At 40.6% G+C, this 27,834-nt stretch overlaps 1 protein-coding gene across 6 annotated transcripts in view; it reads right to left on the reverse strand.

The window, feature by feature from the left end:
- The window catches only part of CAST (calpastatin), a 131,887-nt gene that overhangs the window by 97,705 nt on the left and 6,348 nt on the right, over positions 1-27,834 (reverse strand). For all 6 annotated transcript variants that reach the window (XM_044948531.2, XM_044948530.2, XM_025292205.3 and 3 more), the window contains exon 2: positions 17,305-17,367. In XM_044948531.2, the coding sequence (XP_044804466.2) occupies positions 17,305-17,367 (63 nt within the window). The remainder of the gene's footprint in view (positions 1-17,304; positions 17,368-27,834) is intronic.

The raw sequence follows: 27,834 nt of genomic DNA on the forward strand, positions 1-27,834 counted from the left end.
TTGAGCAGACAAGATGGATAAAGAACGCACAGATTACATGCATCCTATCCGCTGTTGCAGGAGGACATGAAAGGAATTCATGGCATGCCTTTCTTGGATGTCTGTTGTGTTTCATAACAAAAGTTTTTACTGAATGAATCAGAACTCAAGTCTCAAAGTAAGAATTCAAGTTTTCAAAGTAACAATGAAATCCCGAGAGCCAGGCAAAGCTGCTGTGTAGCAGACAAGATGGATAAAGAACACACAGATTACATGCATCCTATCCCCTGTTGCAGGAGGACATGAAAGGAATTCATGGCATGCCTTTCTTGGATGTCTGTTGTGGTTCATAACAAAAGTTTTTATTGAATGAATCAGAACTCAAGTCTCAAAGTAAGAATTCAAGTTTTCAAAGTAACAATGAAATCCCGAGAGCCAGGCAAAGCTGCTGTGTCACTATCTTCTAAAATCTCAGGAAAGGCCCCTTAAGTGAGGCCTCATGCCAGCCTGAGACCTGATGACTCTACATAGAAAAGTGCCGAATCCTCTAGAATAATGGTCCTGCTGTTTGATACATGTGGCAGGAAAATCCTGGCTGCAACCAAATGCCAGCTGTGAGACCTCAGTCAAGTTTATGAGCACTTCTAAAGACTCACTTTCTCACCTGAGCAATGAAAATAACCCTACCTGTATCTCAGAGAGAGACAGAGAGGACTGTATGAGATGAAGTGTGGCCCGAAGTCTGTGGCTCACAGGTTAGAAATCCCTGCTCTGGGGGAGAGAGAGGCCCAAGGCCTTGAACCAGTGGCACTGGGACAGACTCATCAACCCAGGGCAACCCCTGTGCATCTAATTTTAACTCATAATGGGTCTTAGTGGCTGCTGAGAATTTTTTTTGAGCTTTGTTATTTATATAATACATGTGCTTAATCACTCAGTCATGTCCAACTCTTTGCAACCCCATGGACTGTAGTCCACCAGGCTCCTCTGTCCATGGAGATTCTCCAGGCAAGAATACTGGAGTGGGTTGCCATGCTCTCCTTCAAGGGATCTTCCCATCCTAGGGATCGAACTCAGGTCTCCCACATCCTAGGCGGACTTTCTATCATCTGAGCCACCAGGGAAGCCCATTTATATAATACAAAAATAATTGTTTTTTCATTGAAAAGAAAGTAATTTTTTTTTTTTTAGGACTGGTCATGATTCTATTACCTGGAAACAATTTGATCCTTTTGAGGTTTGCTTTTAAGCTTTGTTAGGTTGAACAAGAGCAGCCTTCAGAGCAGAACTAATTTTTTTCAATACAGTGAGTACTGTACCCAGCGATTCTGACTGGTGAGAACATGTCCTGTGACTGGTCTTACAGGAATTCTGGAGATGATATGAAATTATATATGCAATGCATCTAAGCCCACACTCAGAGATACTGTGATTACTCAATAACTGCTGTGCACGTAAGTCACTTCAGTCGTGTCTGACTCTTTGTGACCCCATGGACTAGCCCACCAGGCCCCTCTGGCCATGGGATTCTCCAGGCCAAGAATACTGAAGTGGGTTGCCATGCCCTCCTCCATGGGATCTTCCAGACCCAGGGACTGAACTCATGTCTCGTAAGTCTCCTGCATTGTAGGTGGGTTCTTTACCACCAGCACCACCTGGGAAGCCTGATAACTGCTAGCTGAGGGGAACCTGGGACCACTTCCGGGGTCAATGCTGAAAGGCTTCCCTGATGAGTGTGGCCTTCCAGAGCCAGAGCAGCAGGTCCTGGTGTTCATGCGTCAGCTGTGAAAGATGCCGGCCACTCTGGACCTCGCTCCCTTAGGCCTCCCAGGTGTTGAGTGTCACACGGTGTGTGAGTGTGTGTGTGGGAGGGTGATCCAGCGTCATCAAGATCCGCAGGAATAAACATGACCTCATTGTTTCTGGGAGTGGCAAGGCTCCTTCTGAGGTACTACAGGGTGTCAGGACAGGATATGGGATAGGCGATTTCTACAGCCTTTGTGGCACATTTCAATATTAGTAAAATACCTGCAGAACACTCAAGCGCATTGCTAAATGAACAAAGAAGCAAGTCAGTGGCCAGGCGTATAAATGAGAAAACTGTCACAACTCAAATCCCTTCACAGTAAAAGAAGGAACTTTGGTTTGTAAGCTGGGCCACAGCCTCCTGGCAAACACAGGTTTGTTTCCCTTTTACACTGATGACAGTCTTATGTAAGCAAATTGAGATTAAAAAGGAAGGAGTACTCCTGCCATAAATAACTAAAGAAAACCCTAGACCACTATATGCTACAGCGGTTTCCAGATGCTGGATACCAGTCAGCAAGGACGGGGTCCCCCAGAGAGGGAAACAAACCAGGGACGCCCTGTGACTGCCACCGTCTACTGCCCGCGGAGTTTCCAGCTGTTGGATCATGCGGTGGCTGTCTGTCTGTCTGGGCTGAGGAGATGAAGTTGGGAGGTCAAAGGTCAAGGGAAGGGCACCAGAGAGGGGAGGTGCAAAAGTTAGCTCCAGAGATGTGCGTGTGAGGAGAGCCCGAATGTGGGGCAAGAAGACCCAGAAGGAAGGAGCAGAGACATAATCAAAGGGTTTCCCGCGGGCCAGGACCAGGACGTGTTGCCAGCAGTCAGAACCCCTGGGTAGGGGATGAAGAAGAAAAAGGTTCCTCCTCTAAAAGCTGCTCTGGTCCAGCCAAACAAAGGTTAAAAGCAAACCCCAACGTGTCAAAGTGATCAAAGTGTCTCCAGTAACTTAACTATGTTCCAGAACCAAGCTCCGGAAAACTTAAAGCAACAGTAACAAAAAGCACTCGCACAATATAAAAATCACATCTGTTTGTTATCTAATAAAAAATTACAAGGCATGCCTAGAAGCAGAAAAATGCAACTTTGGGCTTTTCCATACACAGGAAAACTATAATGTGCAAGAAGCATAGTATCTTGATTGCAGGGCTGGCTACGTGAATCTACAGGTAATAAAATGGCATAGACTGTATATAAGTTTCCTACTCTTGATATCATATTATAGTTGTAGACCACGTAACCAGTGGGGAAACGGGGTGAACGGTATGTCGCACCAGCTGTATTATCTTTGCAACTTTCTGGCAATCTATAATTATTTCAAAATAAAAAGCTTTCTAAAAGTATGTTTAGGAGAAAAATAGCAAATATCTTAATAAAACCACCCAGGGACTTCCCTAGCGATTCAGTGGTTAAGACCCCGCACTTCCATTGCAGGGGACATGGGTTCGATTCCTGGTCAGAGAACTAAGATTTCACACGGCCAAAAAAAAAAAAAGTCTGAGATGAAAAATACACTGCGATTAAGAACTGATGAGACATTGCAGAAGAAAAGATTAGTGAACTTGGAGACATGGCAATAGAAACAACCCAAAATGAAACAGAGAGTGAAGGGCTAGAGGACAGACAACAGAGCATTGCTGGGTTGTGGGGTAATCCCACGCCGCTAATACATGCACAGCCACAGCCTCCAAAGAAGAGAGACATGAGGAGACAAAACAAAATACTTGAAGAAATAATGGTCAAACATTTCCAAACTGCATGAAAATATAAACTCACAAGCAGCTCAACAAATACCTATTAAGAGTGATGAGTTGGGTATGAAGGAGCAAGCTGGGTTTTAGACTCCCATCCCCCAAAGATTCAAGAGATAATGGAGTCAACCCATGGGTGAGAGCTTTTCCTCTGCCCCAGCTAAGTCATGGTGCCATCCACTGCTGTGAAGGTGTCACAGAGTTCCAGTGATTCTCCTCTCCACCCCAAAGGTGATAAGGGAGCTTGTCTGCCTTTCCACCAAAGTAACAGCCCTCAAGAGGAAGCAGACTAGGGATTCTTCAGCTTGCAACAATCTCTTAAGTAACAGATCGGATGCTACATTTGATGGAATTTGTGAGCACACAATTACCCAAAAACTTTTGTATTAAATGAACACTCAAAGGTTTAACTTGGTAGCTGGTGTGCCTGCGTGCCCAGTTGCTAAGTCGTGTCTGACTCTTTACAACCCCATAGAATGCAGCTCACCAGACTCCTCTGTCTGTGAGATTTCCCAAGTAAGAATACTAGAGTGGGTTACCATTTCCTTCTCCAGGGCATCTTCCTGATCCAGGGACCAAACGTGCATCTCCTACATTGGCAGGCAGATTTTTTTGTTTATCACTGAGCCACCAGGGAAGCCCCTTGGTAGCTGGAATACTCAAATAATTGCTTAAGCTGTTTTAAAAATCCTGTATGTTGAATGGTGTGCAACACATTATCTGATTATCCTTAAAAGCAAAACAAATATTTATCCTCTGAATGTCAGTTTAAGTGTTTGAAACTACTGGAAGTTAATCAGATTCATATCTGATAAATATGGGAAGGCTATCAAAATGAAAAATCGTGATTTTAATGAAAAAAATATCAAAGGGGGATATTAAACAGTTTTGTGTCCTGAATGCAAAAATGAAATTAGTTTCAGAATTATTTGAACAATGGACATCATAATTACATAAGTTTTCAAGTTACTACTGAATTTTGTTTTATTGATTTTAAGTCACCATTTTCTTATTGGATACTGATGCATCTTAAAATCAATATAAAGCTTTGGTCAGAGATTAATTGATAGTTATCTTTCTTTCTTTCTTAGCATTTTCTAATCAGTACATTTTTAGATCCGTGGTATCTTAGGCTTGATGAAATGTAGTATTTTTCAGGATAAGGACTCTCATTAAAATGTTTTGACATATTTGTTGACAAGTCAGTTCCATTAGTTAAGTCATCCCATAAAATGAAAAGCAAATATTGTGTTTCCACATGAAAACACATGATTTATTGGAAAATAGTATCTAGAAAAAGATTCTTTCCAAGGAGAGACAGATTCCCCAATACTAGCAATTTTAAGGCTGTGACTTTTATTCACAAATGTTCTTTTACACCATGGTTGTAAATAGTCTATGGACAAATACAAGTTGCTTTCACTACAGAAACATGTATAAATGGTGTTACCCCAAATGCAGTTCAGTAAATAGGCTATGTTAGTCCCCTGTGAAACACTGCTTAACAGGTCACAATGATAAGCCCTAAGATCAACTCATAACCTATTACACAGAAATTCACTCACTGAATGAAGCATCCCGTCCACAGCAGTCTTAGTAACGCACGTTACGGTGACCAGCATGGAGTTGTTTCCCGAGTCCTCAGCGCCACGCATGGTCTCCAGGCAGAAGGCCTGGGGGTGGTCTAGCTCAGGTCTCTCTATCCGAGGTGGCCGCGCTGACACGGGGTTGGGAGGATGCTTTCTTCTCCCACTCCACTTGTGCTGGGACTCAGTTTCCCTGGGGCCCCACTTCCTGTCCACCAGGAGGGCGCAGCTGTCCTTACACTCCCTTACATTTTAGAGCCAAGGGAATGGAATGATTTAACCTCGCTTAAAGACCTTTCAAGTAAAAAGAGGGCATGAGGAAGAAAGACGGCAATGAAGAGTCAGGGAAGTGAGTTACAAAAACTGAAAACAGCCTTAAGAAAGTCTATGGAGTTGGCATTAGGTAGACTTTTTTAAATAGATAACTTTATAAACAGTTTTGGATACTAGTTAAGAGTATGCTGCTGCTGCTAAGTCGCTTCAGTCGTGTCCGACTCTGTGCGACCCCATAGAGCCCACAAGGCCCCCCCCCCCCCGTCCCTGGGATTCTCCAGGCAGAACACTGGAGTGGGTTGCCATTTCCTTCTCCAATGCATGAAATGAAAAGTGAAAGTGAAGTCGCTCAGTTGTGTCCGACCCTCAGCGACCCCATGGACTGCAGCCTACAAGGCTCCTCCATCCATGGGATTTTCCAGGCAAGAGTACCGGAGTTGGGTGCCATTGCCTTCTCCGAGTTAAGAGTATAGACTCTGGAAAATGAGTTCCATCCTGGGGTCCACTATTATATAACTGTGTGACCTTGGACAGGTTATTTAATCAAGTTGTGCCTCAATTTTCTCATTAGGAGAATGGGGGTTGTTATAAGGTGTGTGTGTGTGTGTGTGTGTGCAACCCCTACATATATGTTCAATATCAAATGATCACTGGTTCTTTACTACCTTTATCAAATCTATATAGATAGTGTTTACATAATTTGCTTTCTCTCTTATTAAACTACTTCTCACCGAGATGTTAATAATTAATATATTATCTCTCCTACAAATATCTACAATTTAAAAGAGGATGCACCGGAAGGCAATCCTTACTTCAGAGGTTAAGGAAGTTGCTACCAGTGGAATTTCAGGCATCAACACTAATCCAACTGGGAAAATATTAGATGATACCTCCTAAACATAGCTACTCAATAATATTCCTCCCCCTGTCCCAGGTAGGGATGGTGTGTATCTCTGAACCTATGTAAGTTGTGTGTCACTTTTTAAAAAATTCTTTTATTCATATACATGTGTCATTTTCAGAGAAAACAATTAGTTTTCATTGGATTTCAAAAGGAACATAAACTAAAAATAATTAACAATCCTTGCTCTCTATGCGGCCTTAGTGCTTAAATCCTGATTCTCTGTCCATATATAAGAAGTGCCCTTCTAGCCAAACACATGTGTGTACACACACGTGCGTGCACACACACACTCACACACACACACACACACAAAGGGTGGCAGCAGCAGCTTTACTCTGGAAACATCTCTTGAAGGTTCCAAAGGAAAAATGCATATAAAACATTTCTCCCTTTAAGGTCTAAGTAGATAGATTCACAGATTTAGCTTTGATCATTGTTAAAACATTTTCTTCTGTTATCCTTTTATTATCTATGCTGTTTATTATTCTTCTCCCTCTAATGAAAAAAAAAAGTTTAGAATAAAGAGAAAAGTATAAAGAAGAGAATAGAAATTACTCGAAATCTTGCCAATCAAGACAACCACATTCAGTTATTTTTCTATTTTTATGCAAATCAAAATATACACAGTTTGTTAAATACAAGGAATTACTGGTCTCTCATCATTGTTTTTTACCTATCATAAACATTTTCCTCCATTGTTAAATGTTCTTGAAAGCATGGTGTTAAAGATGCCTTACTCACTATTTTTGTGCTGTTAACTTCACCAATTCATTAAAGCTGTATGTTTGTTTCTCTAGTTTGTTATCACTATAAATAAAGCTATAGTGACTACTTTGTACACAGGCATCAAGTACACCTCTGATTATGTATTTGAAACAAATTTCTAGAAGTGGAATTTCTGGGTCAAAAAATTTTAATTGTTTTTCTTATTTATGACTCTGGGTTGCTTATTTCTCATTTCTTAATATTATGTCTTCATTAAAAGAAAAGTTTAATCATATTTCTAACACTTCTAACCTTATAATTTGTAAGTTTTCAAATACTTGAAGAAAATTCATATAAATGTCAAAACCAAGTCCCTTTCTTCTTAAAGCACACACATACAGCTAACATATGCTCATTCAGAAAGACAAAATCAGCAATGTATCAACATTTTGACTGCTGAGACAAGAAATACTTATTCTATTGAACACTGCACCTCAGGAGGAATTTCCTCCTTTTAACCACTGGGTGTCCCCTGAATCCTATTTTTAAAGTTAGGCAGGTATCACCAGGTCCTAGCTAACAAATAGATCAGCAACCTCTCATCATATAGCTGGTAGAAGGAACCCTCATTATTTTTTAAATATTTTAAAAATTAGTCATTCAACTTTCTTGTCAGCTTTCATTTTTCCGGGAAAGAGATGCATGGTTTCAGACTTGACTGAGTAAACTCAGTGTTTTTAAGAAGGTAAGCAGGAAAAAAAAAAGTAACAATACAGCATTCAGAGAAGTAATTTTTATCCCAAGCACTAAGTGAAACCAAAATTGGAATGTGAACATGAGATCACTTTAGCTCTCTGTTTCCTGTAAAAAAAGTGTTTTCTTTGAAACTGTACTTTGCAGACTTTAGAGTGATATATTTCTGGAAGGTGCTGAAGTCCAAACATTACGTACCTTGAGCTCAAATTAGACCGCTTAGGAATCAGAGATTGATTTGAAAATGAAAGAGAACAGGGATGCCCACCTTAACACGAAAAACCAACCACGAAACCCACGGTCCTAATGATTAAGATAAACATATGTGTAGAATTCATTCCTGAGCTCTTCCCAAATAATATCTTTCTTATTTGATATTGGTCAATTGATAAACGAATCCATTTACCTATAAACACCTGGCAAGCAATCCAAGAAATCTGTACCATGTGACACTCTTTCTGTGTAAATAAACACTGATTTAAACTTTTTCTTTTGTTTTGTTTTATCTGATGCTCACTATAAATGCACGTACACTGGAAGAAAAGAGTCATCGGTGCCGAATCTCCACTGACTCAGCAGCCTCTGGCTCATAACAGAAACAGCTCTCAAGTGAACCGACGATATCCCAGTCTCCAAACAAGAAAGCTCCCTCAGCCCCCAGTCCTGGGTCTATCCCCAGCCTAAGTGCTCCTTCCAGCCTTCCCACCCATGACCCGGCAACATCCAGGCTCCCCCACCACTTTTGTTGCTGCTTCTTTGACTCGTTCACTGGTGTCTCCTTCCTACCTACTTCAGGCAGCCATTTATTAACATTTGCTTTTAGTTTCTCTTTTCTTTCTCCCTACTCGCTTCTTCAATAATTTCAACCAAGAATTTTGGCAGTGAGGGTTAAAAAGGAAGATAGAATGGAAGCTTGAGCAGCTTCAAACGAAATATTTTAAAATAGTTCATGATGAGGAAGACTAAACTGAAACGTCGTCTAAGGAGGAGTCATTAAATAAGGAGTAAAAAGAAGAAAAAAGAATGGGACGCGACTTAGTGACTCAACAACAACAACAAAAGGAATGAGGGAAGAGTTAAGGAATGAGGTCCTAGGAGAAGTAGGACGAAATAGGGTTTGCATTTCTGCATTTCTCCCTGCAACCAAAGCCTCCCATCTGGTCCAATGACTCCTTGAAACCACAGTGCCCTCAACGTGCTTCAGAGCCACGCTGTCCCCAGGACATGGAGACAGGAGACAGCTGAGGGATGGGGTGAGGGATGGCGTGGGGTGGGCAGGCATTTCAAAAAGAAAAGGAAATGAGAGAGGAAAAAAAGAAAAGCTCATATTTTCCAGGAACTGCATTATGAGATCTGTAAGAATTATCTGTGTTACTCTAAAAGTGCTCAGAAGACCACCGTCAGAAGAGTCACCTGAGATGACTGGGAAAAATACTGAAAGCCTGATCACACCCTGATCTGGGCCCAGGAGTCTGAATTTTTCATACTATGTCCAGGTGATTCATAGGCATGCTTAAACTTGAGAAATACTGCATAATCTCATGTAATGTCCTAGGAGATGAGGAACAAAGTTTAAAATAAATTTTTATGATACTAACAAATTGATGCTTTTGAACTGCAGTGTTGGAGAAGACTCTTGAGGGTCCCTTAGACTGCAAGGAGATCCAACCAGTCCATCCTAAAGGAAATCAGTCCTGAGTGTTCATTGGAAGGACTGATGCTGAAGCTGAAACTCCAATACTTTGGCTACCTGATGTGAAGAGCTGACTCATTTGAAAAGGCCCTGATGCTGGGAAAGATTGAAGGTGGGAGAAGGGGATGACAGAGGATGAGATGGTTGGATGGCATCACTGACTCAGCGGACATGAGTTTGGGTAAACTCGGGGAGCTGGTGATGGACAGGGAGGCCTGGCGTGCTGCAGTCCACGGGGTCGCAAAGAGTCAGACACGACTGAGCAACTGAACTGAACTGAAATGAACAGCGCTCTACACATTTACTAAGGGTTCTGTAATAATGCAGATTGAAATATAAAAGACTAATTTATGATGTCAACTTGCTAAGAGGTTTTGACTTCACAAGTGAACTGTTTTTGGAAGGTCTTAACAAGTTATTATGTACATTGGTATATGATAAAATATTACTGACTTTATGACAAGAATCATACATATTCAGTCCTTAAATGATAAAGGTTTCTTGCTATGGGCACAATTTTAGGTCATCCTCCCTTCTGAATCAGTCATTCCATTATCTTTTAGAAGCTAATAAAGTCTAGAGAGAAGACTGAAAAAAATATAAATGTTAAAACAGTGTATTTCAGGATTAATATTTAATTGATTTGTCCCTCGGGTTTCCAGGACTTAAGATCTATTCTAAAGCCAAGAAATGTAACTTCTATTCAATTCCTTTGATTTTTTTTAACTTTTATTCTAATTTCCTATGCTATAAGGTACAGTCTTCAGAGACAATTTTGGTAGGACCTAAGATCTTACGCAGTTAGGCTCATTACTCTGAAGTGTAATAATAACTATTTTTATTAGTCACTTCCTACTACTTAGATAACATTTTGTATATCACAGATTCTTAATTTAACAGCAAATTATTTTCATGTTCTTGGTTACAGAGGGACTGTATTTTCTAGCAACTGGCATATATTTCTGGGTGTTAACAGAGTTGTTTTGAAACAAAGAAAGACTACTAAGCTTAATGAACTACCAAACTTCCTTCCTTTTTTAATGGGAAAGGCTTGGCAATATATAGTCAACAAAAGAATTTGAGTCCTGGCTCTAAAGCAATAAGGGGCTTACCTTTATTGCCAAACAAGTTCTCCTCATTGGCTAGTAAAAGTAATAACAGTAGTAATAATAATAACCATAATAGCAGCTAATACCGTCGCATGTCCCAGGCACTGTTCTAGACACTTCATTTGCTTGGTCTCATTGATCTTCACATTAACTCATGTAGAACCTATCACTGTCTCCATGGACACATGAGAAAGGTACCCTTAGGGAGGCAAAGGAATCTGCCTAAGAACACCCGGCTAGGAGGTTGCAGAGCTGGGGACAAGTCCACACACTGGGACTCCAGGGCCTGCTCTCAGCAACTACAGCGTGCTGCCTCTTTGGGCACCGTGGACTGGGGGCAGGCTAACTGGGTGGGGAGTGTAGCTTTTCAACGCTCCCACGGCACATGAGAAAGAAGATGCTTTCACAGTGGTCTCAAGATGGCAAAGCATTTTTGTCCTGAATTTGAGAAACTCCCTGCGTTTTTCTCAGAATTCAACCTGAAAACATGTCTTCAGATAAACAGGCTGTTTGAATGGCTACATAATGGCTGGTATTCTAACTGTAGGTTTTGACCTTAAATCCATAGATGGCTGGCGAAGACCCATATGGCAGGCTCCACATAAGAAAATACAAACTCTATTACGTGCGTACACAAGTATCAGTCGCTGAGAGGCAAGCAGTACCTAAAGCACGTCATGACGACACACACAGAGAACGAGGCACACGCACCGGAAACCAGTCAGAGAAATTCCAGAAAAGAGGCAACATGGAATGCTCCCGAAGCCCTACACCTCAAGCCCTTCTGGTGAAACTCATGAGGAGCTACACACAGTTAATAAACAGAACGGAGTCCGCAGTGAAGGCCTACTTCACAGGTTATACCCGAAGGAGGCTAGAAAAGGGGAGACTGGATTCAAGACGTGAAAGAGAGTCATTAGGAGACATCTCCAGGAATTTCTACTACAAAATAATCTCGACAGCAGTTTTCTAATCATCTTCTCACAGAAGAGGCTGGAATTTGACTCAACAACAAAGGAAGTCAGGGAATTGCCAAAACTGAGGTAAAATCTCCACCCTGACGGTAACTGAGCAGGACCCTGTGGAGGCTTCCCGGGAAAGACCACCTCCCACCCTCTCACCACATCCTCCACTGCCTCTGGTCTGCAGAAAAACTTTGGCCTCCTAGGCCTTGCCTGAGTTCCAAAAAAAGACATTTAATCAGATAAGTGAGAAGAAGGAAAACAGTCAAGAAAGATGCCGTTTTCCTGAAGACTGAGACAGTAAATCTCATAAAATGATACACTACAAGAAGAAAATTTCAGAAGACTGTCTGCATCTTTAATAGGAAACGAGATGGCATTGCCCCCGTGAAAGCCGGGTAGAGAGCCACAGACACAGAGAAGATGGAGATGGGAAAATAACAGAGTGAAACAGAGAGAGAGGGCAGGAAGACTGGATTAGAGATGGGTACAGCAACAGGGGAAAAGGCAAAATTTAAACCTGTATTGGAAGTTTCAAGGAGCAGAATTTAAATGACAGAAATAAAAATATGGGGGATAAAGTTCAGAAACTCTAGCAGAATACAAAGGTGAAGGTCAAAGAGAAAACTGAGGCAGGTGCCTAATGAATGTCTGATCTCAGAACTATATGTATGTTTAAAAAGAAACTGAAATAAGACCGATAATTACATAATAGACACTCTAGGAAAAAATTAATAGAAAAACACACATGTAGGCACATCCTGGCAATTTTTAAAATTGTAAGAATAAAAGAAAAAGAAATCACAAATACACCAAAGCAGGAAAAACAAGTTCTCTAAAAATAAATAACAATTAGGCTCCCTCAGACATCTTTTCTATAGCACCAAAAGTCAGAAAACTGTGGAGCAACAGGTAGAATATTTTAAGGGAACAGTTACCCCAAAACGTACAATTTTGTAGTAGCATCTTGTGTGAGGCCAGCAGAAAAGCATGCTTAGATCCACACAGATGCAGAGAATCACCATCCATATGCCTTCATTGAAAAATAAATTATCTTAAAAATATTTTAGTTAATGGGAAAAAAATAAAAATTTAGAATTAAAAAAAAAATTGGAAACTGCAATTGAAAAGGATTTTGGAACTTCCTTTAGTGAGTTTAGCCTTTCAAATTGAGTTCTTGATCTCCAGGTAAGACAGACGGGGACTGCCCTTGGGGCACCTTTTCAGAGATGCCTCCCTCTTGGCACTGGGACATGAACTTGTCCAGCACAATCAAGTCCCCACAATTAAAGTGGACAAGAGATTGTAATGACTTAACACCCCTTAAAATAACATTTGCTGTGGCACTCTTGCAGAATTTGCTAAGGACGGCTTTATCACTTGCTGGCAGGAACACTGTCCCAGAAAACTTGTTAACAAGAAACTTGTTTTCCTCTCTCAAACACACAGCACAAAATAATAACCAGATTAAATATTATGTGAAATGCCAAGGTACTTAAATACAATTTTCTATGTATTTAAAAGTGGAAGTGTTAGTCGCTCGGTCATGTCCGACTCTTTGCGACCTCATGGGTTGTAGCCCACCAGGCTCCTCTGGTGGGCTCCGTGTCTGTGGAATTTTCCAGGCAAGAACACTAAAGTGGGTTGCCATTCCCTCCTCCAGGGGATCTTCCCAACTCGGGTGGGACCAGCATCTCTTACATCTCCTGCTTTGGCAGGCAGATTCTTACCACTAGCGCCACCTGGAAAACCCCATGTATTTAAAAGCCACACACAATGATGACTCCTTTCAATTGGAAAATATTTATCTATCACAAAGCACATTGTTTATCATCTTTAGTCTAGGCCCTTTTAGTCTAGTAATGTTCCTTTGTTATCTCAGCTTAAACATAAAATATGGCTTCCCTGGTGCCTCAGATGGTAAAGAATCTGCCTGCAATGCAAGATACCCAGGTTCGATCCCTGGGTCGGGAAGATCCTCTGGAGAAGGGAATGGTTACCCATCCCAGTATTCCTGCCTGGAGAATTCCATAGACAGAGAAGCCTGGTGGACTGTGGTCCATGGGATCGCAAAGAGCAGGACAAGACTAAGTGACTAACATGAATACACATAGAAAAAATATGAAGGAAAATACTCAAAGATGGAAATAGTGGCCATCTCTCTAGGGCTGGAATTCTAGATGACAGTGTTTATTTCTTTAAAATTGTTGATACCTTCTAAATTTTCTTTAGAAGAAACATATTGAAATACGTTTCAGTAATGATATGTAAGAGCTGCATCATTATTTAAAAGCTACAAAAATCAGTATATATAATAACTATGAACATATAATATTATCACGATGATTTGAGAGTACACACAAAATTTTGTAGCAGCCGTGATAACTTAAGTGGTAAGATGGGGTAAATACTTTTGCTTTTCACAAGTACATATTACTTTTGCGATTAAAAAAGACTAATCTCATCAAGAGAAAAAATATGTTAGAAAGAAATTTTAAAATGTTGGAGTAATTCGTGGACTTTAGAAGCAGGAGAGGTAAACACACTGAGGGAAAGAATACCACGAAAGCTGTTATGGTAAAGAGAATTTATCAAATACCTTCAAGGCACAGTTTAGACTCTATACATCTCCCTTTCTTTACCTATAAAAATATATCCATTATTAAATCTGAAGTCCTTAAAACAGGCTCTGTGAGATCGTGTGCATCATGTGTCTTAAATTCTATTTCTCAGGACGTCATGGAAATATGCTGCTAAGATGCTCACACTCCCCCAGGGTGGTCAGATGTGTCAGTCAAACACTTTAAATAGATTTGATTGCAGGTTTGGAAAGACAACTTTGTTCCACTGTATTTAAAGGTGCTGCTAAATGTTTTCATTTTTCTCTTTCCTACTCTGTAGTCATTTTATCTTTGGTTTTTTTAGTCCATTCAACTTTTGGTCTTACAGTTCCTCTACACCTGAGAAGGACTTAAGTTCTTAACAATTGTCACAAAAAACAAAACATACATTTTCAAAGAAACTTACTCAGCTCCATCCTCAAGCATTTATATTGCAAATGCAACATGACAAATGATATTTTAGTTGCAATAGTCTATTAAAATAACTGCAGACATCCTAGGATCACTTAGTGGGTGTATAGGGGTCATATTCAAGATAAGTAAAAACCATTTACAGCAGCAGAAGAGAAAGAACTCTGAAATTCACACAGCTGCATTCATCCCCAGGTAGTTTTACCTATGACAATATCATAATGGTTCTTGTCTGATCCTAATCATTTTCAATCCTGGTTAAATCTTCCCGAAGCCCTTCTCTGTACCCTTTTTCTTGCACCTCCAAATGAAAGGCACTGGAGAAGTACTCCTGAGCAGAGAAAGCACATTTTCAAACTGACTTTATTTCAAAGGCCTGGCTTAGTCCTTGGAAGCTTAACCAGTATGTTTGCATATGCTTGGGGACAACAAGCTGTTTACCCTTTGGAGGTAGATGCTAGTTTGAAAATAGATAACCAAACCCCCCCAATAAGCTTCTTAATCTTACTTCTTGTTCAACAGAACAGCAGATAAGAAAGCATTTGTGAGAAAAAATCAGTTTTAGGAAATCTTTCCCTAGTAATCTGAAGACGATAGTAACTGGTTGTGGATGGTATGCAGGGCAAATGACAAGTCCAGACTGCACGTGGTTTTATAATCACGAACATAGAGTAAAAATAATGCCTAATGGATGATTTCCTTGAATTGTCTCCAGGGCCATAATATGTCATCCACGACATACGGAATGAGAGACTCCTTGGAGACAGACCACATTGGAAATATAACTAGACCACTAGATGATTCAACTTACACATCCGTCCACTCTATCAAATAGATACGGGAAGAATTTGGCGAGATAACAAGCAGTCTTCAGTCTCAGGCTATCTGAACCTCTGCAGTGATTTATGTCACGGGAGCAGGGCAAAGCCTGGCTCTCCTCTCTGTCAGCCAGCTGGGGTGGAGCAGAACAGACCCAGATGACCAGGTTCTGGCACAAACGCAAGAGCTGTGAATCTGAATTTCCCAGACGTGTTATGAAACAAAGTCAGACTTGCTTCAACTGCTGATAAAGAAAAGAGAAATTCTTTCTTTCTTCTCCTGAGACGGAAGCTTAGCCTTTCACTTTCAAAGAAGCACAATCGTCACACAGACACAGAAGTCTTGAATTCTCCTCTGATTGTACTGATAACAGGACTCCTTATCAATTTTCCCAAGCCCTTTATAAAAATGAAAATGAGGCATTTTATAGTCCAGATATTAAAAGAGATCTAACACTGGGGGAGCAGCTGCTGCCTTAACGAATGATATCTGTACATTCAAGACATAACATTTAAGCTTCCACATAAAAACGTAATTGTTGAGAATAATCCTCTAAGACCTAGGATTCTTAGAACTAGGTCACTATCCACTTGATTGAACTGGAAGATTTCCTTTCTTGTGCAAATGTTTTCAACTTGATTAATATTAACATAAAGAATAACATCTAAAAACATTATTTCCTGATCTGGACAATAAAGAGACACTATAGTTGTCTCTTTATTTGCTAGATAACTTATCTGGGAAGATATTTAAAGAGAAGGATTGATAGGGGAACTGAGTGATATTAGGAACATAGATCTTCGTGCTAGTAAAAGTTGGCTTGTTCTCATGGAAAAAAAGTTTAAATAATTTAACTAAGAGCCAGGATAAAACCTTAATAAAAGTTTATTTTTACTTTGTAAAGAAAACTTTCTTCCATGGAAACAAAAATATTCACTGCAGATTTGCATGGTAAGAAATAATCTAAATTATATTGACTTGGGTGTTGGTAATGGAAACAATAGTCGACAGCTGAGGACTAAACCTTCGTGCAGAATTCATAGCAAGATCTAGTCATAATGGCCCCCTTTATACTGAATATACAGAAATATATGGACTATTTCAAAACTGTAGAAAATAAGCAGAAAGAGAAGCTAGATTTCTGGAAGCATGTTAATAAGAGAGAAAAACCAAAATGGTTACTCTATGCTTTTTAAATTTCCAGGTACCTTTCAGGACCTGGCTCTTTTACAAACTGGGATGAATGATGATAATTATTTCTAGTGAATGAAGATGAATATTCCATTGAGATTTAAAATGTAAAAAGCAGCAAAAGGAAGCAAGCCTAGGACCCTCTCAGAGGCTAACACTTTCACACGACCCATTCATGGAGACCAGACGATGCTGATAGTGAACATAACGGGGTATCGTTCAGTGAAAGGAGAAATTCACGGACTCAAAGACAACCCATCTGAAAGTGAGGCTTGCTTTCACTAGTATTTCCACAGGATGGAACCAAATAAAAATAGTCTTTTTCTCTCCCTTTTGTTTGTGAACCTGAATGACTGGTTTAGTCTAGGTTATCACTGTTCTCCTTTCACGATGACTCTCATAAAAAAAGATTTCCTTTTCAACATTAGCATTTGGTTTCCCTTCTGTATGTTTTTGTTCAAAAAAAAAAAAACAACAGTTAAGATTCACCAATTCCTATAGAGACAACACCCTAAATAACTGAGTTGTCCTAAATGAAAACTATTTCTGGAGGAAATAGTTCCTCTCTGAGGAACACTTTATTAATTTTAATGATTTCCACTTACAGCATTGAAGCAGCTCTTAGTTAAAACTAAATTTGCCAACATTTTAGTAGGAGATATTTGCTACCTCATTATTTATTTCATGATAGAATTCACAATTTAAAAACAGGAGAAAATGAAAATTCAGTATTGTAGAAATTACCTCATCTGATCCTTTCTTTTCTCCTGACTTGGAAGGCGATCCACTGGTTTTTCCACTGACATGCTGTAAAAATATTAAAAGAGATAACGTTTAATAGAGGCAGGTGATGCAAGATTATATAATAGTGACTTTAATCCCAAAGGGCTAAATACACAGACTATAAAAACAAGGACACCTTTAATCTTCCTCCTGAGAACTGTTAATAATTCTCCATCTACATAGGTGGCCTTCAAAAATAAAGGGAAGCTATAGACATTTATTTGGGATGCAGAAAGTAAGTCTGTAATTAACCAGACATAGATCTGATGGTGGTGCCAAGGTGGCATCTCGTCTCCTACAAAATGCCTCCTGGAATTTCAAAGCCCAAATTGCCAGCATAGGCGACATTTGGTTCCTCATGGAGATGAGATGTCTGAGGACCATGTTGAGCCGAAGCCATTACTTAAGCCTCAGTTCAGCATAAACTCAAGGGAGGAAATTCTCTGGAGTTCTGTCTACTTACCAAAACAGAAAGATAAAGTGTGCATTGGGAAAACCATACCTCCAACGTTCATTACTTATGGCTTTATAATTTCATTATGTCCTAAATCAGAATTATTTTTCTCACAAGAACACTGGTGATGAATGGAAGTATTTTTGCATGCATGCTGGGTTGCTTCAGTCATGTCTGACTCTTTGCAACCCTATGGACTGCAGCCGGGAAGGCTCCTCTGTCCATGGGATTCTCCAGGCAAGAACACTGGAGGGGGTTGCCATGCCCTCCTCCAGGGGATCTTCCCAACCCAGGGAGCCAATTCGCATGTTTCTCTGACATCTCCTGCGTTGGCAAGGAAGTATTTTTATGTGGTATATAAAAGTGTCAAGTAGTTTATACGCTATTTGGTTTGATAAGATAAAAGAAGCCATGAAGATTATTGTATTTTTTTAAAAAATATTTATTTTATTTATTTTTGGTGGCATTGGGTCTCAGGTGAGGTGTGTGGCCTCTCTAGTTGCTGGGATGGTGCTTAGTTGCCCCACAGCATGTGGGATCTTAGTTCCCCCATCAGAGATCAAACCCTCACCCCCTGCACTGGAAGGCAGACTCCCAACCACTGGACCATCAGGGAAGTTCTCATTCTTGAATTTTTTTGAGAAATGAAAATATTTTATGTTCCTGAAAATTAGGGACAAAGAATTATTTTATTTCTTATACAAGTGGGATATGCAAGAAAGTGGGAAAAGGAGCCTAAATATAAGAAAATGAAAAGCTCACTATTGGGTCTTAGCCCAATCATCTTTAGTTACGTTGAAACATAAAACCCCATCATGTTCCCTAAAGTGGAATCAAAACCTGGATATGCATGTCACTCAAGTTATTCAAATTAAAAAGAATGGCAATAACAGTAATAATAGTAATGTTTATCATTTTTATTACTTACAAGGAACTTTCATATATATTTTTATCTGATACAAAAAAAGATCCTCATGTGATTTCATGGATTAAAAAAAATCAAGAATAAAAGTCATGTGATGTGCTTTTCACAAAAACATACACCCAGTAAATGAGAAAAGCTTGCAAAGCTGGTTTTCTGACAGCAAATCTATTGTCTCTATATTATGATAAGAGCTTCCCCGATGGCTCAGTCGGTAAAGAATCTGCCTGCAACGCAGGAGACCTGGGTTTGATCCCTGGGTTGGAAAGATCCCCTGGAAAAAGAAATGGCAACCCACTCCAGTATCCTTGCTTGGGAAATCCAGTGGACAGAGGAGCCTGGTGGGCTATACTCTATGGGATCAAAAGAGTTGGACATGACTTAGCAACTACACCACACATACTATGATAAATGAAACAAGATAATATTTCTTTAAATCATATCAACAGATATTTTTGTAAAATAGAAAGGCTAAGCAATATTAGACATGTGCAGTAGTTCTTTGTATAAAAACTATAAATAAATCACTTTCACAAATGGAAAATTTCCCCCAAACAGAAACCTCTCATGAATTTCTGCCCACAGAAAAGCAGGCAGACTGCAGTAGCTTGGCAAATGAAGCTCTCTACAGGGCTTGTTTCACCCAGATGACCTAGTCAAGAGTTTGCCCACCCCTGGAGAAGGAAATGGCAACCTACTCCAGTATTCATGCCTGGGAAACTTCATGGACAGAGGAGGGGGTGGTGGTTTAGTCACTAAGGTGTGTCCTGCTCATGCGACCCCATGGACTATAGCCCACCAGGCTCCTCTGTCCATGGGATTCTCCAGGCAATAATGGAGCAGGTTGCCATTTCCTTCTCCAGGGGATCTTCCTGACCCAGGACTTGAACCCAGATCTCCTGCATTGCAGGAAGATTCTTTACCAACTGAGGTACAAGGGAAGCACACACAGAGGAGTATAGCGGGCTATATTCCATAGGGTCACAAAAGAGTTGGACACAACCTAGCAACAACAAAAATGTTCATATTTACATTTACAACATTGTTTACAATTGTCAAGACATGGAAGCAACCTGTATCCATCAACAGATGATGAATAAAGAAGATGTGGTGTGTGTTTTTTTTAAAAAAAAGAGTTTGTCCACATTTGAGAGCAATAGCTATTGAGTAATTAATGAATCTTGAAAAAACAAGAGCCATTTAAAAGTCCACATATATATGTCAGAGCTAGATGGCCATTGATAAGTTTTAAGAATAACAGGTGAACAAATGAGAAGAATTATTCAGTGTTTGGAGAGAGAATTTGAGAGGGATGGGTCTAACATGACACAAATTTATTCAATTTGTCTCCTTTCAGAACTGGTAAATTTAGAACCATGATATCAAATTCATTTTTATCACCAATTCTATATATTTTTCAGATTAGATATAGGTAATATCTAGTCACAAAAATATCCACTGTTTGAGCATACACACTGAATATACAGCCTCATTTACTTTTAGGAAGTATGATTACTCCATTTTAGAAATGTGCTTACTCGCTCAGTCGTGTCCCACTCTTTGTGACCCCACAGTCTGTAGCCCACCAGGCTCCTCTCTCCATGGGATTCTTCAGGCAGGAATACTGGAGTGGGTTGCCATTTCCTCCTCCAGGGGATCTTCCCAACCCAGGGACTGAACCCACATCTCTTGAGTCTTCTGCATTGGCAGGCGGATGCTGTGCACTAGCACCACGTGTGAAGTCCCATTTTAGAAATGAGAATACAGACACACAACTCCCTCTTGTCTTGGGCAAGGCTCCATGCTCTCCGCAAGGTCCCATTTTGGTTCTTGCTCAGGTGGCAAACATACATTATGATTTACCCTACAGTGAACATGCAGACAGCCTTTTCTCTTTAAAATAAAAGTAGATAGATATCTTACTATAAAACGTTTATAAAGTTGATTCCCTGGTATTTCAAAATTGCAGTCCTCCAGATTAACCAACATCATCAGTTACTTGCTTCCACTGAAATGCTCAAAATCTCTCACAATTACATAGTTTCCAAATAATAGTTTGAGAGGGATATATATATATATAAATATATAACAAATGCTTTTTTTTTTGCTTAAAATGTCTATTATAAATATATGTTTTACAAAATGAGGTTTTAAAAAAGAAAATGCTTTTTAAAATGTTGAATTGTAATGACAAATTATAAAAATTATGTACTATAAGAATTGTCATTTTTTAACTTCAAAAGAAAGATTTGCTCTCAATAGAGTAAGTATAATAATATAAATAAAAATCACATAGTGAAATGACATTTTTAGTAACTATCAGGATTATATTTTTTCTAGTTTTTTTAACCTGGCTTTTTATTATAAAAATTTTCTAACATACAGAAAAGTTGAAAGAAAAATATCCATAGTCCCATCACTGAGAGTCAACAACTATTAACAATTGTTGCCATATACTGATATCTCATCATATATTATGGACAGACACATAATCTACAGATATTTGCATATGTACCAGCATTTGAAAGTAAATTGTAGATATCCTGAGACTTTACCCCTAAACATTTTATCAAGCATGTCCTTAAACTGAGGACTTTTTCCTCTATAATTACAATACATCCTCACTCTAACAAAACTCTAACAGAATTAATAAGAATTACCTAATGCCATTCAATTTCCAGTAAATGGAAACTTTATAAGTGAATCATTGCCCTGACCATTTCTTGGTGCTTTTTCATATTCAGTAGATGGTGCTGTGCTGTGCTTAGTCGCTAAGTCGTGTCCAGCTCTTTGCAATCCAATGGACTGTAACCCGCCAGGCTCCTCTGTCCATGGAATTCTCCAGGCAAGAATACTGGAGTGGGTTGCCATGCCCTCCTTCAGGGGATCTTCCCAACCCAGGGATCGAACCCAGGTCTCCCACACTGCAGGCGGATTCTTTACCATCTGAGTCACCAGGGAACCCCATTCAGTAGCTTATTAATGATACAGAATCAGTTATATCTTTTCATTGAGAGAGATTCAAAGTGCCTGATTTCTACATTCATGGAATAACTGTGTACTTTCCACATACTTTCCATTCTGCTGATGAAATAAATGTTTGGAAATTATATATTTCAGATTTGATCCAGCTTAGGAACCTGCAGCAAGTGTCTCAAAGAGTGAAGAAAGAAACCTTTGTCTACTATCACTACGTGTAATTGATGGGTCAGGATGAGCTGAGAGAAACATGGAAAAGGGACTGAACCACAAACCTGAAATATCCAGGAAGGACTTTTCTATAAGAGTGGAAAGAAACTAACATGTTCTAAGCATCTCCTTTATGAGCCCAGCACTGGGCATTTCCTCTCTGTGGTCTCCTTGACTGATATAGCAGTAAAAAAGAGACATAACTGGCAGCTCATTTTATTGATAAAGAAATAGGATGTGAAACGTGAGATCCTCCTCAGTCACACTACATGTCAGCTACATGTGTGGGTTATAGTCTGGAGGCCAGAGGCTGGGCTAGTTAAGCTAGCTGAAAACTTTTGATGCCCGTCAAGAAAGTCTCAATCCAATGCTCTAAAAGGAAAACAACTCAAAAAAAAATCAACAAAACCCAGATAAAACCTTCCTATTCTAAAACTGTTCTTTTTTTTTTAATGAAATTAATCAGACACACAATACCAAAGTGTCATCCTGTTTTAGGATGTTTTAGGAGCTGGACGGGAGCAAAGACAGGAAGTGCAGGACGCCGGTCCTAAAGTAGGAGACATTTCACTAGGAGGATACGGCCCCGGAAGCCAGGAGCTAAGATGAAAACACGCGAAAGAACAAGAGTGACAGGAGTTAAGAGGCAGAGAAAATATCAGATAAAGGGTTTTTTGGTCTTGCTTCAAAAAGAATTTTGCGACCTGTTTCCACCTCCTGGCATCGCTATATATTTAGTAAGCATAGCTGTCCTTTGTCCTCATTCTAGAAGACAGCATTAATATGCATACAATTTTCTGCCCTAGCAATCTCACAAACGTCTCAGGAAATCAACAGGAACAAGGAGCCATGAAGCTTGGCACTGTGCTCCCACCCAGCTAAGGACGTATGCCAGCGCCAGGCTTTGGCTCTGCAGCATTTGGGGTCGCCTCCCGGGCAACCCAGATACACCCTGACACACTCAGAAACAAGGGTATGTGTCACAGGATGAGCTGAAGCTCAAACTTGTACACATATTAGAAGAGAAGGAAGACAGACAAAAATTGAGCTTCTGCAAGCCTAAGCTCAGCTGTGAAAGAGCATCAAAAGTTAGTGTGCTTCTGAAATGCCTCTGTTAGATTTAAAACCCCCCCAAAAAGGTACTGAGTTTCATTTAGGGGTGACAAAAACATTGTAAAATGACCTTAAAGTGATGCTTGGACAACTCTGTACTCAGTACTAATAAAATAATAATACTGAGTTAATAATAAAATGGGGCTTCCCTTGTGGCTCAGCTGGTAAAGAATCCGCCAGCAATGCAGGAGACCTAAGTTCAATCCCTGGGTGGGGAAGATCCCCTGGAGAAGGGAAAGGCTACACACTCCAGTATTTTGGCCTGGAGAATTCCATGGACTGTATAGCCCATGGGGTTGAAAAGAGTCGGACATGACTGAGCAACTTTCACTTTCACTTTCAATAAGAAAGTATTAAAATATTAAAAATACTGAATTGTATGTTTTAAAGGGTAAATTATGAATTATATCCAAATAAAGCTGTTTAAGAAAATAATAAAGATTATGTGAAAACAGCTAGAAGATCTTCCTTCTGCAATTTGGGGAATGCTGAAAGAGATCAATGTTTGCATGTCCAGTGGCAACTGCGGCAAAATCAAGAAGTAATGATAGGAAATCCCAGGGCCCTCTGGAGGTGGCCCTCCTGGTGCACACCGCTTAGCTCCCTCCCTGCACCACTGCGGCACACAGAGACAAAGGCTTGCTGGGGAGGGTGGGGTAGGGGTGCTCCCTAAGGATCAAAAAGCCTTCATTTAGCTGTGGGTTGCTCCATGGAAGAAAAGCTACGACAAACCTGGACAGCATATCAAAGAGATGGGAATACCAGACCATCTTACCTGACCTCCGAGAAACATGTATGCAGGTCAAGAAGCAATGGTTAAAACTGGACATGGAACAATGGACTGGTTCAAAACTGGGAAAGGAGTACGTCAAGGCTGTATAATGTCACCCTGCTTATTTAACTTATATGCAGAGTACATCATGTGAAATACCAGGCTGGATGAATCGCAAGCTGAAATCAAGGTTGTCGGGAGAAATACCAATAACCTCAGATGTGCAGATGACTCCACTAATGGCAGAAAGCAAAGAGAAACTAAAGAGTCTTTTGACGAAGGTGAAAGAGGAGAGTGAGAAAGTTGACTTAAAATTCAACATCCGAAAAAACTAAAATTTGGCATCCGGCTCCATCACTTCATGGCAAATAGACGGGGAAAAATGGTAACAGTGACAGATTTTATTTTGGGGGGCTCCAAAATCACTGCAGATGGTGACTGCAGCCATGAAATTAAAAGACACTTGCTCCTTGAAAGAAAAGCTATGACCAAACTAGACAGCATATTAAAAAGCAAAGACATTACCTTTCTGACAAAGGTCTGTATAGTCAAAGCAACGGTTTTTCCAGTAGTCATGTACAGATGTGAGAGTTGGACCATAAAGAAGGCTGTGCGCCAAAGAATAGATGCTTTTGAACTGTGGTGTTGAAGACTCTTGAGAGTCCCTTGGACTGCAAGGAGATTCCAACCAGTAAATCCTAGAGGAAACCAACCCTGAATATTCATTGGAAGGGTTGATGTTAAAGCTGAAGCTCCAGTACTTTGGCCAACTCATTGGAAAAGACCCTGATGCTGGGAAGGACTTAGGGGAGGAGAAGTGGGAGACAGAGGATGAGATGATTGGATGGCATCATTGACTCAGCGGACATGAGCCTGAACAAACTCAGGGAGATGGTGAAGGACAGGGAAGCCTAGTGTGGGGCAGTCCATGGTGTCAAAAAGAGTCAGACAAGACTCAGTGACCGAACAACAACTCATCTTTCAGTGCAGGTCACAAGTGTCCAAGCACTTTTGAAAACACTTAAGCTAGAGTCCGGGGATTCAGATTTAGTTTATCCAGGGTGATGCTGGGGACAGATGTACATCCCTGAACTTCCCCAGCTGAAACTAACACCCGGCTAGGACTGAAACCACTGCTTGGAGAGGAGCTCTGTGGGCACCGTGTCAGGAAATGGAGGTTTCTACTCCTCCAATCACCCCACTGAGTCAGCACCCAAGGGAGCTTCCCCAAGTCAGACAGGCCAGGGCAGCTCAGGGCCTCCTGGGTAAACCGAATGCTCAAGGCAGGAACCCAGTGCCCTGTGTTCAACCTAGCATTTCCTGACTAGTTCTGAGCCTTGTCCTGCTAATGGCACGTCAGATCTTCATGTTGCATGTAAGTCTCTATTTTCTTAGTAAAGCAAACCAATCAGCACTTTATTATATATGCTCCTGCTCACTGATTACTTCATAAATGTGTATTTTGCCTGCTCAACCAGATGGTAGATTACATTTTTTTTCCTAGTACTGTGGCAGCGGTCCGACAAACAATTCTTGACTGATGACTGCGTTTCCACAAACCTCCAAACATTCCTTGAGAAGTACTTTTGCTCTTTTCAGGTTAGTAGACTAGGTAAAAGACATTTTTTAAAGCTGAAAAAAAGAATAGCTTGAAAAATTAAGAGACAATATGCAAATTGGATTTCCTGCAAAGTCCCTTAAAAATCTATTTTTGCATGTATTCTGCTTTCTAAAACAAGACTGTTCAGCAAACAAACATAAGGCTCAGGATGGAAAGCTGGTTTTGCTTTAAAACAGGCTCCCTGGTGCAGACCGAAGTGGACCTGCTTGCCCTAGGGTGGACTCCCTGCCCTGACCCCGGTCACTTGGTGTAGCAGGAATGTGTGATGGCTGCCTCCATGGGAGCCTCCTGCAGGACAGGCCAGCAGTGGTTTCAGCTTCTGCAAGGTGATCCTGCTTCTCCTCCAGTCTAGGAATGGCAGCAGCTTCCTAGATTTCTAACCCCTGTGTTGCCTCATCCACCCCCAGTTGGCTTTCCGGCCTTTTCTGTTACCTAGCAACCAGCTCCCTGCATTCCATTCCATTCCCCAAACTCGGATAAGACAGGAAGAATGTGGGTCTGAAATGCTATGAGACTTTGAGCCAATAATTTAAACTTTCTGTTTTCTCCTTGTAAAATGCAGGTCATGATGCCTACCCCAGGGGCTGGCTTACGTACAAAACAAGTGAGGAGGAGCCCGGTCCACTGTTAATGAGGAGTCTGGTCCATTGGCTCATTCATTTTAAGAACACAATAAAGGTCATTTCACTCCCTTCTTTTTCACTGGCATGCTGAATTATGAGACAATAAAATGATATGAGAAGAAACAAAGGTTTAAGCTTTCATTTTCTAAGGCTATAAATAATATAGCAGGGAATGTAGATTTTAACTGGCCGTAAGTACAAAGGAACGAGAGTCATCCGCTAAGTTTATGTTTAGTACTTTGCCTACCTCACAACACTGTGTTACATTAGTCTCACATTTCCATAGTACAGATGAGGAAACAAAGTACACAGGGAACAGAGAACTCAGTTTGTCAAACAACAAACACCAAGCTGGTCACAGGGATAGCACTTATTGTGCAATTCCCATGCTATAAAATACTTCAAGGGTGTGGGGTGTGTGTGTGTTGGTAGGGCTTCTAGTAAGATAGATAAGGCAGGATAGGCACAATGTTACGTTGATAATTATAGAAGGTGATGGGTACAAGAGGAGGGTGTTATATTATTCTCTCTGCCTCTGTGCTAAAAAAAAAGTTTAAAAATTTTTTGAGTCTTCTTAAGAGCTTGTATCTCCCTAAAGTTACACAAAGGGTTTTCCTGGAGGCTCAGTAGCAAAGAATCCACCTGCCAATGCAGGAGACATGGGTTCGATCCCTGGGAAGGGATGATTCCCCTGGAGAAGGAAATGGCAACCCACTCCAGAATTCCTGCCTGGGAAATCCCACAGAGAGAGGAGCCTGGCAGGCTGCAATCCATGGGGCTGCAAAAGAGTTGGATACAACTTAGCAACTGAACCACAACAGAGTCACACAAAGGGAATATCCTAGCCGTTTTTACTTGCTTGCACCCCACTCCAGTACTCTTGCCTGGAAAATCCCATGGACTGAGGAGCCTCCTAGGCTGCAGTCCATGGGGTCACTGAGGGTCGGACACGACTGAGCGACTTCACTTTCACTTTTCACTTTCATGCATTGGAGAAGGAAATGGCAACCCACTCCAGTGTTCTTGCCTGGAGAATCCCAGGGACGGGGGAACCTGGTGGGCTGCCGTCTATAGGGTCGCACAGAGTCAGACATGACTGAAGTGACTCAGCAGCAATTATGAAAACCCCAAAATAATGGAGAAGGCTAGTATGAGAGGAAGAAATCATTTACTAAAAAAATAATCAGTGAGCAGCTGCTGTGTGCTAGGTTTTATAGGGGGAATAATTATTTAAAGAAAGGAAATGAAAGGTGTGATGCATGGTATCTTTCTGCTTCTCTGAAAACATTTGTTATTAAACCATAGAAATACAGGATAAGCTTCTTTGGGGTTCTCATATAAAAGAAGATGCAAATTAAGGTTTAAATGCACATGTATACGGAGAAGGCAATGGCACCCCACTCTAGTACTCTTGCCTGGTAAATCCCATGGACGGAGGAGCCTGATAGGCTGCAGTCCATGGGGTCGCAAAGAGTCGGACACGACTGAACGACTTCCCTTTCACTTTTCACTTTCATGCATTGGAGAAGGAAATGGCAACCCACTCCAGTGTTCTTGCCTGGAGAATCCCAGGGATGGGGGAGCCTGGTGGGTTGCCGTCTATGGGGTCACACAGAGTCGGACACGACTGAAGCGACTTAGCAGCAGCAGCATATGTATAATTCTGAAATCCTCATGTTTACCTGAACTCCGTTTGCTTTTCTCTAACATTTTAACATTCTGGTGGATATGCCCAGGTGGCAGTGTAAGGGCGCACCTTCTTTTTGCCCAGTTTTCAGAAGTAACATTGATTGCCTT

Source organism: Bubalus bubalis, chromosome 9 (genome assembly GCF_019923935.1).
Source record: "Bubalus bubalis isolate 160015118507 breed Murrah chromosome 9, NDDB_SH_1, whole genome shotgun sequence".
NCBI lineage: Eukaryota > Metazoa > Chordata > Mammalia > Artiodactyla > Bovidae > Bubalus > Bubalus bubalis.